General features: G+C 31.6%; 1 protein-coding gene across 2 annotated transcripts in view; it reads right to left on the bottom strand.

The window, feature by feature from the left end:
• Positions 1-12,383, bottom strand: part of LOC110999686 — a 65,374-nt gene that overhangs the window by 49,958 nt on the left and 3,033 nt on the right. Inside the window, exon 1 of one of the 2 annotated variants that reach the window (XM_045629423.1) lies at positions 10,691-10,917. The exons of the other annotated variant lie outside the window; for it this stretch is intronic. Within the exon in view, the coding sequence (XP_045485379.1) occupies positions 10,691-10,747 (57 nt within the window). The 5' untranslated portion in view covers positions 10,748-10,917. Of the gene's footprint in view, positions 1-10,690; positions 10,918-12,383 lie in introns of those variants that run through there. 2 annotated transcript variants of the gene reach the window in all.

Below are 12,383 nucleotides of genomic sequence, written 5' to 3'. Positions count from 1 at the left end.
ACACTGGATGGCTTTCAATCTGCAAGCCCCAAAAAGCATCTATTATATAACACATTTACACTTAAAAAATCTCGCTTTTAGTTTTTATCGTATAATTCTTTCGGTTAAAAAATATATGTATATCGAAATATATTCTTATTATATAAATGATGTCGGGTAGACGACCTTTGTTGCCGTAGAAACCAGGCTAATCTTTAAGAAGACAAGGAATGTCAGGAACGTTTTATTCCTATTAACTTCAGCGATTTTGTGCCTTATTTCTTACGCAAAGTAAGAAGTTACTAAATCAACCAATCGCGGCTATTTTTTCTCCTTTTCTCATTCTCTCTCAATTGGTCTAGTGATGTTCCGAAAAAATTATACCCTCATGCGCCTAAAACAAGTTTCACTTCAAAACATATTATTAATAAAATATTTCAATTAAAATTACTCTAATACCTAAAATGGTATTTATTTCCATGATCTAGTTGACACGTAATGCATCAGCGGTTTGCCTCATTCGAGAAGGTCAAACGACATTCGCTTTTTGTTTATCTATTTGCTAAAGTACGGCACGTAAGTTGGCAAGAATTATATGCACACAGCATGCAGTTTATCGACGGAATGTATTGTAACAAAAGCCTCTGTATTCTGTAGTCTTTGTCCATTGAAATCGACACCAATTTTTAAAATGGTAGTCAGTAATGGCGTTGAGAAGTATTCTTAAAATTTTCTTTTAAATCCTAAAAAAGTAACTTAATAATATCGTGATTATTATTGTGTATTGTGTTCTTAACAGGTGATCAGCATTCTGTGCCTCATACACGCTGTCGACTATTATGTTTTAGCCATATTAGTTTTATTTGCCGTACGAGTGAACAGATAAAAGGCCAATACTTTTAGGAAAGTATTGTAACGCGGAACAGGTATGGACAACCACGGTGTAGTTTCACAGTTCTGTTATAAATATTAGATAGTAATCTGGAATCTGATAAACAACATTCTAAGTCAACCTTGTTTAATGTTAATTAGACTAACTGGAAAAATGTTAACACACATAATTCCTAAGTCGTGATTGCAATTATCTATGTATTATATTCAAATATGTATAGTTTAAATAAAACAATCTGTAACAACCTCTTTAGGTCTCAGATTTTTGTATCTGTTTCATGAATCATGATCAATTATTTATCAATTGGTAAGTAGGTGATCAGCTTCCTGTACCTGACACATGCCGGCGCCTTTTTGAATCTAAAGCAAGCCGGTGAAAGAAAACACACACACTCACACATTTGCACCTAGGAATGAAAATGTACTAAAAATAATAAAAACACTTTTTTAATAAAAACACTTTTTTATTATTTATTATAGACAAGAAAAATTGAGCAACTTAAATAATTCGGTACTTTCATAAAAATAATAAATTAAGATCAGCTAATCTGTGGCATAATATTCATTGACAGTTAGGCGGTACCAAGTTTGCCGGCTCAGCGAATTATAATAAATTAATCGAAAAATGCCCTAAGCAGGTATTTATTTACTTGCATACTTAGTGCTGCATGGAATCGCTTCAACATTTGCTCCTACTTTCGATAAAACTAGTAATTTAATAATACTTAAATACATATAATTCTGTAATAATTTAAAGAGAAGAGCGAAAAGCTGCCACTGAATATAAATATAAAATAGTATAGAAAATAAAATAGTGTACTCTGTAATACCGTAGATAATAAACTTAAAATGTCTTTGGTAATACTAAGGGTTATAGGAAATAAGAGTCAAGGACTACAAGTAGCCTGCGCAGCGGAGTGCATTGGAGCGTAAAATTCAAATATCTCTTTATCATAGTATGTTTTTAAATTAATTGTATTTGTTTTAACTCTTTAGTTTATAAGGAATTTACCACCACGTTAAAACCTTTGGTGGTTTTTTGTTCTGTTCCGTAATTTTACTATATTTATAATACTTAATATATAATAAAAAGAAAAATGTATGTGTATAATAAAATGTAATTATTTAGTACTTTGTGGTTTTGTTGAGGTTTGTTTGAATCTTCTTGAATTTGCATTTTTAATTAAAGAAGTACCTGTTATACCTCTACACTATTGTAGACACAATTAAAGACACGAAAATTTGACTAAATTTATTAATAGCCTTGCAGTTCATCGGGTATTTATTATTGTTATGTATAATATTATACAGGCTTTATAATTACAATTCTACAATATGTCTGTCAGATTGACATAATTGTGTGTAGATTATTATTATATAAGTGGATTTGAGTGTATATATGTATATAGGTACACTAGCAGCAGATATTCGGCAAATAAATCATCACAATCACATTAACTAAGTAAAATAGTGATATCAAATAAGTTTCACATTTACAACTTTACATTAATAAAAACTAAATCAGTCTTTGGTTTGGTTCTTTGGTCTCTTGTCAAATTGTTAGAAATTTATGAAGAAATAGGTCAACCCATAACCGTGACTTTGTCACAACTGATTTGATAAATTGAAGTTCGTATGTAATTGAAAGCTATACGAGTGTGTTTAACTGAAAGACTCGTACCGCTAAAACGGTTTAACTAAACGGTTAAACACTAAAGGCTCTTACAAACATTTCATCGTTAAATATAAGAGACTTATCTATGTATTCACTACTTTAGATTATAACATAAATTATCAGCAAATTAAATAAATTTGACTTGATGCTTACAAATCACTTTATAAATCTGTTTCTTTTAATCTAATTTCTAAAAGGACTATGGATCTTTCAATTTCGATCAATTGTCTAAAGTGTATTTTACTATACCATTCAATTCTATATTCTGATTTTGGCAATCAAATAAATGTGACAAAACAAGAGGACGGTACATTCAATATATATTTTGGCTTTTTCAAATTAGTTCTTCTGTTTATTTTGACTTCATATGTCGTTCTAGGAAATATAAATAATATACGCCTGATGGTATATAACAGGCAACTTTATTAATAAATGTATTGCCATTAAATATATTAATATATTTGTAATATTGGTCTTAACTTGACTATATTAGGTATCTAAATGTATATTTCATGATGACAGATACTTTTTCACGATGTTAACATATCGGCGTAGTAAATATACAAATTGGGTCTTAAAATTACAGCTTCAAAATATTTAATTCTGTGTGAATTACCTTATATGCTATGTTGACATCAGTGTTAGTACGACAATAAGAATCTTGTTACATCATTTGACAGTTAAAAGTAATTTATTGAATAAATTAAATGACTTTATCAGATATGAATAATATCAGTTCTCACAACTGCCACGCCCGTCCTTGCGTACATACTCGTTTAGAACATTTAAGAAACCAATCTCTAATTTATTTCTTCATAGTTTTCTTGCCTTGGACACCATGGCTGTCATTTCTAAAACAGTGGAGGTCATTTTTGTCGCCAAGCCGCGCTCTACAATATCATATGCCACTATCTTGCCTTCGTCAGTTTTACAGCCATTTTGGAACCAAAAGGCACCTTTTTTGTTGTCTTTCCTCTAACTTAGATTTTGTTCCCTTTGGAGAAGAGACTTTTGGGTCGTGTGGTTCGAGTGCACTGGTAGATAGTACGGACCCCAGAGCTGGTGCTTTCCTCGTCCAATTAATAAGTATCGCAATACAGTAAGGAAATACTGTCCGCATAAAAAGTTACGCTACCACAAAGACCAAACTTTTTAAAGTTGTCAATTTTCTATTTTTAAAATTTTGACATTTAAGAATGATGTGGCACAGACTTACACACTTATAATAAAGGTCTCGTCTCAATCAATCTTTTCAGTTTCACAAGCCTTAAGGCCGCAAAAAGTTTGGAATCCGCAGTCGTATAATGTGACAGAGACGAATATATGCATCGAGTATGGGAGGAAGTGAAACAATAGTTTGTATTATGCATACGTAAAGTTGATTAACTGTCTTAATTATAACTGTGGTTAATCTGTTAAGCAACCACGCGTTTGAAAGTTATTTTTTTATCTAAAATCGTATTACACAGTAAGAAATTTTTTTTATAAAAAAGACTCAACCTGTAGTAAAGCTATAAACTAATAATCTAACAAATATTAACTGGCGTCCATATTTATTCGAAAAATAATCAACTGACCAAAATTCAGGTGCCTCATTCACGCTTATACAGGGTCTTGAATGGGGACCACGGCTGAATATAAGACTAGATTGTCTCCTAGTAGATGCAGAGAGGACAGTGCACGGCGTACTGGAGGAATATCAAGAAATTTACCGAAAAAGATGCTCATGATGATAAATTTAAAAAAGAAATATTAGTTACAAACAAATAAAAAATTAATAAGTAAAAATTAAAATTTGTGATTACATTTTATATTGTCTGTAATTGTATAGGTATATATATTGACACTTAAATTATAGAAAATAAGAATTTAATGAATTCAATCCATTACAGGTCCAAGTACAAGCAGACATTAAAATTACTTGTCAATTATGACATTAAAATCTGACAAAAGCCAACCACCTCATTAAATATATTGTTATATAATAATCGGAATTCATTTGTCATAGAAAGTTATTAAAGCGTAATAATTATGTAATGTTCAAAGATCGTTCGCTGTCAATGGGTCAACTTTCGATTTTAGTACTTAAAAATTATTTATTCATGTGAAAGTTTGATTTTATTGTTTTGATAATTCCCTTCATATATTTTTTTTATTTATTAACTATTAACCTTTATTTATTAACCTTATCGCTTCCGAGCCATCTCTTCCAGGCAATCGGACACAGAAAAAATAAGATAAGCAAGTAGTGCAAAAATACATAACACATCCAAAAAGCAAAAAAATTGATGTAGACAGTAATCTCGACAATATTAAAATTAAAAAAAAATTACGCTTGAATAAAAAACGTGCATATGGATCACGACAATTTTAGTTAAGTTAGACATATAAAAAGTAACATCAAATATCTATTACATATTATATACTGGATGTAAATATTCTTTTTAGACATAGTTTCGGGTCACATAGTATAAATTTAGTTTTGAATGATGTTAAGGGATGTAATATTCATCCTGACGTTTATTCGAACAATGGCTTTTAAAGATTTTTTTTTGTAATGAACACTTGCACACAAAGGAAACATCATTTATTATAACGAAATCAGTCTAACTATTATTTTAAAGTAATCTTTCGTCTCTTTCTGTCAATTTGTGTTGAAGGTATAGTGAAAAACAACAGATGGTGTTATGTATTTTTATCTGTTAACTGCTCATAGCCAGGATTCGAAACTAAGATGTAGGTATTAGAGACGCACGCTGCAGATAATACACACTACTATTAATAAAACGAGATATGTTGACATTCCTTTGACTGAACGTAGTAATAGGTAGCTTCACCAACAATAACGGTGAAAGCCATCAAAATTATGCGTAGCGTATATTACGCGAATTAAATATGTATTTTACAAATGAAAATAAATGTTTGTACAGTACTTTCTAACTGTGCTCAACAGACCTATAGACATCTCAAGTATGTAGAAAGAGAAATTAATTCTTTCAGTTATAAGAAATAGAAATATAAGATGTTTTTATGAAAACTGATGTATGCAGCGTGGACTCAGTTTCCGCACTTAGACGCGCATTTGGTCCGTTGTGCGTAAATACCTGATTAAACCAGCCTAACTCCTTCATAGAGCGACCTCACTGCTCCGAGGATTTCCGTTCGTTGCGAAACCACGTGAGACAGACTCACTCTAACGCGTATTTGCCGCATCTTTAATACATTATCGTGTGTTAGGTTTATTTACGTTACGGAATTTCTTGATTCGGTCGCCACGCTTAAAGCCCACGACAAAAGCAATGCAATAACTTAAAATTGTCCGTGTTATAAGGCTTTTTTAAATTAGTTATTTGTGTATATAACAGTATTTTTAATATATAAGAAGCCTTAAGAATTCAATACAAAAGATATCAACTCGTTTTCACGAAGCCTCAAAAAGTTTTCTTTTAGCAAGTGGCTTTTTATTCGACTATAAAATTGTGTTTATAGTTAAGTTAAGTTCGTTAGTAACGAATCATAAAGGAAGAACTTTATACCACTTGCAAGTAATTGATCACCTTTCTCACAACCTTTAACGATATTTGTTATTGTAATTTCAACGCTATTTGCTAGAAATAAAGTACCAATTCACGCGAAACAAGCTTATTATAACTAATGATATTTCAGGGGATATTAAACGTACAATCACCTGAACCCAGAACATTTTTGACATTTTATCTCTCTTGCTCATATAATCAGTGTATTGCTTTATTTATTTATTTATTTTATATTTTGACACCTAATAGAATCATTGCCATACTACTTAACCAGACATTACTAGTACACTAGTACACTAGTAATGTCTGGTTAAGTAGTATGGCAGTGACAAGACCTGAGAGGCAAACAGTCTTGTAGATACTATACTTCCATCTTTTTCTCATTTCCGATTGAAAAATGGATTTCTAGATTTTATTACATAGAAAAGCGGCGTGTTCGCTATATGTCAATGCCAGAGGGCTCACGAGTGCGTTGCCGGCCTTGTAAAAATTGTTGCGCTCTTTTCTTAAAGTACCCTAAGCCGAATTGGTTCGGAAATACTTCAATGAGCATAATGATATACGTAGCTACATCTCATATTTTTGAAGACATTTTATATCCAATAAATAAAAATATTTTTTTTAAGATTTTATTTCAATTTACGCAATTACAGAACCGAATGTAAAAAATATAGTTAAAGCATAAATCAGGCTATACCTTACTATATATACTCCCTTTGATGTTTTTTTCAATCCAATTGTCATTGTCAATGTGACAGCAAAAACTGAATCACACAGTTACACAACGGGTTAACTCGGTCTACTTATTCGGTAAAAAGGCAGTCTTGTTTATGGTTCGATAAAAACCTCTTTGTAAACTGTTACAGCCTAGTGGCTTCAGCGCGCGACTCTCATCCCTGAGATCGTGGGTTCGATCCCCGGCTGTGCACCAATTGACTTTCTATATACGCATTTAACATTCGCTCGAACGGTGAAGGAAAACATCGTTACAACAAACAACCCGGCTTGCCTTAAACCCAAAAATTCGACAGGCTCGTGTCAGTAATATTATTATTATTTCTAAAATAAAAAGCAAAAAAATAGCACAATTGTTATTAATATGAGTGCTTGGACTTCGTAGAGTCGTATTAACTTTGCCTATTTATCTCTAGAACGGCTAAGCCAATTTGGCTGAAAATTGGTGGGGTAGCTTAGAATCAAGAGACGTATACATATTATCTATCCTTTATATCTCGTGGGAAAGAAAACCAAAAAAGTTATCAGTCAAAACATTAGAATAGCCGTTCATTTGTTTAAAATGGTATAACTAAACGTAACTAACAGCTAAATGTAATTTTCTCTATGGTTAAGTTTGATTGAAAATTGGACAATAGTTTTGTATTTGATCAGTTATGTATTTATTTCTGTTAGCTTATCGTGCCGATATTATCATTAACAAAGCCACGGCCAAGACGAACGGATCATTCCCGACGAAGCAATAGTTTCAAGCTGGACCGATTTTGATAAGTATTTCAGTGTATCCTAGAATACTTCAGATTATTTACAATTAGATTATTGTTTTTTAAGTTTGATTGTATTTACGATCAGCAGGACAACGTCTATCGGATCAACCAGTTATATATATTTAAAGTATTTATAAAGGATTACTACTGTAGAAATGGCGTCACACGTATTAAAGTGACATAGTGAACCTGAACAATAAGTATATCATGATTTTCAGATGTCTTAGAAGGCAATGGTTGTATAATATAATAAAACAATGAAAAATTAAACTTCACTAACAAGTAGTTGTAATAAGAGACCGGATGCGGTCTTGGACTATTGTATTCCAATTCAAACTCTCTGATGTGAGCCCAGTTACTGAGTCAAAGGACTCAACAGTCAACACTGTTATTCGAAACATTCACTCACTATAAATATTATAAATCCGACATTTGTTTATAATCAAAGGCTTTTTGTCTATGCCAAGCAAGTAATAATAAATATAATAGTTTATTCCAAGTTTTAAAAATTAGTATGGCTACCCCATGGAAATTCAACTCAAATTCAAATTCATTTAATCATATAGGTAACACAATGTTCACTTATGAACTTCAATAACAGAAGTGTATAAGAAATGCTTCTAATATTATATTCACTGCCAATTCTCAAATCAAGGACGTAGAATGGAAGAGAAGAACTGGCAATAAATTCTCCGCAACTTTTTACACAACGTTTGTAAGGAGCTGCAACCATGACCCCATGTTCCACATGACATCCTAAGTAATTAATAATAATAAAAAAAATAAACAATAATAGACAAAACATCATAAGTAATTAAAAAAATATATTTATTTATAACGATAAAAGTTATTATGTACAACCCTAACCTAACTAACCCAGTTTGTACATAGTTCTTTCCTATTGATAATACTTAATATCAAATTATACTTTATTTATATTAATCTCTCACTTTTCTAAATAATATAATGATAGATATAACCAAAAAACCATGATAAGAAATGTTAAAGTATGACTATGGACGGCACTAAGGGCAGCCTTATATGCTTATGTCTGAAGAAGAAGAATCACCGCTTCCTAAGCTTAGCGGTTGAAGCTCGTGTCATATATCTCGGTGCTGCGCTGCTGAATAATTATTTCGGATTCTTTTAAGCTTTAAAAATCATACCATTAATGAAATGACGGACGCAGAGTATCATGCTACATTCTTTTTAGGTTGATTCGAAGACTTCTAATAACGAAGAATATGATGATATTCTGTAGGCATTATAGAAATTTATTAATGTAATTACCATAGCTACAATATCAAAGAGAATGCCAGATAACATTAAATAAGCACACAGCAAGGTTGTATTGCGTTCACAAATCACATGGTATTGATAGTTAAACTACTATTGCTTATTTTATAAACATAAAAATATTATGTATAAGTAGAAGTGTACTTTGAGTAAGGTTTTATGAGTCTATGTAAAAAAATCCGCAAAATATAATGCCAAGCTCAAAATTCGAAGACTCGACCAATTCTAGAATTTTTGCTTCAACTCTGAGGTTCTTTTATATAATTGCGTTGCCGGCTCTTTAAAAATTGGTACGCTCTTTTCTTGAAGGCCCTACGCCGCCCTAGTTCGGCATTCGTTTGGAAATACTTAAAAGGGCAGCTGATTCCACAAATTGGTGGTGTGCGGCAAAAGCTGCCTCAAAATACGCTCAGTTGTCGACGGACGTCAAGAAGATACGGGTAATTTCATATACTGTCTCGACGTCCAATGATGAAACTCAGCTATCAACACTCTCTATGGTAAATGCTCTAGGTTTTTATGAAGATGAAATTGTAACGTTTTGGTTCTATTTAGTTTTCTTCTTCCAAAAAGCGACCAATCGCTATTGTGTAGGAAAGCAAAATGGTCCATACATAGCTACTAATGTGGTAGCTTACATAAGTGTATATACCTACATATAATTTACCTTTATTAAATACTTTTATGTCAACATGCTAACCCAAAGGATCTGTCAAATCTCAGCGGCAGCGTCTCAAATTTCTTTATTTTTTTAAATCCATACGCTTTCTAGAATTAGCAGGAATGACATACTATCATCTACATATATGTATTGAAATAATTAATTTGTATCAAACAAATCATGTATACTATTGCGGCCAGCTATTTAAAAAAAATATAACGAGGTCTCAGTGCTTACAATTATTTATTCGCAATGCGTTTTGCACTGGTTGACCTCATCTCTTGCAACACATCTGCAATGCTCCTGTCATACTGACGTGTTGCCAGTAATTTGCATTATAACAGAGGGTTATTTTGTAAGTTCGATACGTAAACATATATATTTTTATTAAAGTAGGTATATAAAAGAATTTAGTAGACTTAATTGTCTATCGGTTCTAGGATAAATACCAAATTTTTATAGTATTTTTTATTATGAATATCATGGCCAAATAAATAGATTATTACATATTATGCTATAATATATGAGTTATATAACAAAATGTTTTTGCTGACACCTAAAGTTTAAATTTCTATAAATTATATGATGAAATTGATGAAATTTTATGATATAAAATAGGAATACAGTCTTGTCATGCAATAACCGTGTTACTATTAAAGTATATATTCTATATAAGGTACCGTATTAATACGTAACAAAACTTTCTTATTTTTTTAATAATATTAATTTTTTTAATTTATTATACTAAAACATGGTTAAAAAAGTTTTTACTATTTTTTCATCAGTATATTTATCATAATTTAATTGATTGGATTAAAATCTGATTAAAACTAAGGGTAAAACTAAACCCGGGTTACTAGTTACTAGATTAGTAATTGCTACGAGTCGTTGATAAAAAAAAAATCTTGTATTAAAATAATTTTTGCAGCCTATTAAGTCAGCAGAAGCCTGTGGCACTTTGTATTAAATAATTTATATTTTCTGTATATGCGAATGTTGTCTTTATGTTAAAGATTCCTAATTTCTCATTTATATATAAACTTAGAACAGAGGAAGGAGGTTTTACCTAAATGCCATAGACAATATTGAAACTCAAAGGAAACTGCACTATGTTCGCTCTATGTATCTAAGAAAAGGGAAAGTGGCTCACCTCGAAGTCGTTATGATCCTGCACCACCATTACTTTTTTGAAAAATATCTGTGGCATTTTGCCACCGTACACCACAATCCTTATTAATTTGGAAACCACTAAAACCTTTTTTCACATTTAAAATTAGAACCTCGCAAAATTGTTTATGTTTTTTGTCCACGATAGAAACGCACGAATTTATTGGCAACTTATATTTGATTTATTTTATTGAATGTTCAATATGTTTTTACACGGAACGTTGCCTTCTAGCGTTGAGTATTGAACTAACCGCGAAACAAGTACCATGTTTACAAGTACGAAATGCCGACTTGGATCTGTTGCAATAGACAATTTGAGTTGGTTGATCTGTCCTCTATTTTCTAGGTATTACAGTATAAAATCCATTGGTATAAAATGCAAATTTCGTGTCGATAACCGTTTGGGCCATGTATTGCGATATTTCTATCGAGATCAAATCTTGATTAATTTCTGAATTTTTAAGTTTATGTGCCAAAACACGTTCAACGCCTGTCATTGTAGACCTGCCCAAAACAGGAGTAACCATAAATAAATTATAGCCGCAATGGTTCACGTGAACTTCGGTATTACCCACTTTTGTTTCACAAACAAACTTAATACAAATATTTTTATACCTTACGTAATGTTTTTTAAATTATATTAGTTTAATTATGCTATAAATTTGCAATCTGTAATTTTCTACTAATCATACTATCTCTGGCAACTGTTAAAAATGATTTGGACAAGAGCCGGTAACACTCGTTATAAGGTTTTTACGTTGGTATCATTCATTAAAAAAGTCAAACAAATCTTCTTGAATTTATGGCTGGCCACTTTTTATTGGCCGTGAAAGTTAGATAATTTATCAAACAATAATAAAAGCATTGTCAAATTTCACTTTCCATATATTAATATACGTTTATAATTTTACAGACTATGCCAGACAATTTAATGTCATTTAATTAATTGTTTTTATTTGTAATTTAAATCGACTTATGAACGACGAAGAAGGAGACGTACCCTAAGGTGCCAGTTTTTCCCAAATGAATTTTTATATACATGTTATTATATGTAGGAGGTTGAAAATATTTACATTGAACATTGTGGTATGAGCTAATCTTCTTTCATAAGTACATGTTTAAATCGTTTTTTTTTTAATAAGGCTCAGAGATAACAAAGTCTGACCTTGTAGCAATACAGCTGAAGAATGGGTCCCTACTACGCTGCCTGTACAGTGTACAATGTATGGATACGATTGGTACATTGAACAAGTAACAACAGAGACGAACTTAATAGATATAATGTTGAATGAACAATAAGTTAAAGAATAGGTTGTGATTAATCATCCTACCAATGATATTTATTTATTATTATTATATGTATTACACGAGGAAAACGGGAAGGCAACGAGGCTTACTGATGTTAAATGATATTGCCGGCCATGGGCCCTCGAATAGCCGGAATGCTCGCAAACGCACTGCCGGCCTATTAAAAATTATGGCCTTTTATGATACCTACGCTGTTCTTGAAGGACTCTAAGTGGAATTGGTTCAGAAATTGCCTTAAAAAACGCTCAGTTGTGGAACGAAGGACGTCAAGGAGATACGGATGATTTTTGTATTCTGCCTGGACGTCCGATGATGAAACTCAGCTGCAAGTATTAGTCCGAACAATGTCCGAACATTATCCATGGTAA

Source organism: Pieris rapae, chromosome 9 (genome assembly GCF_905147795.1).
Source record: "Pieris rapae chromosome 9, ilPieRapa1.1, whole genome shotgun sequence".
NCBI lineage: Eukaryota > Metazoa > Arthropoda > Insecta > Lepidoptera > Pieridae > Pieris > Pieris rapae.
The sequence above is the reverse complement of the archived record's forward strand: the minus strand, read 5'-3'. Positions and strand labels throughout refer to the sequence as shown.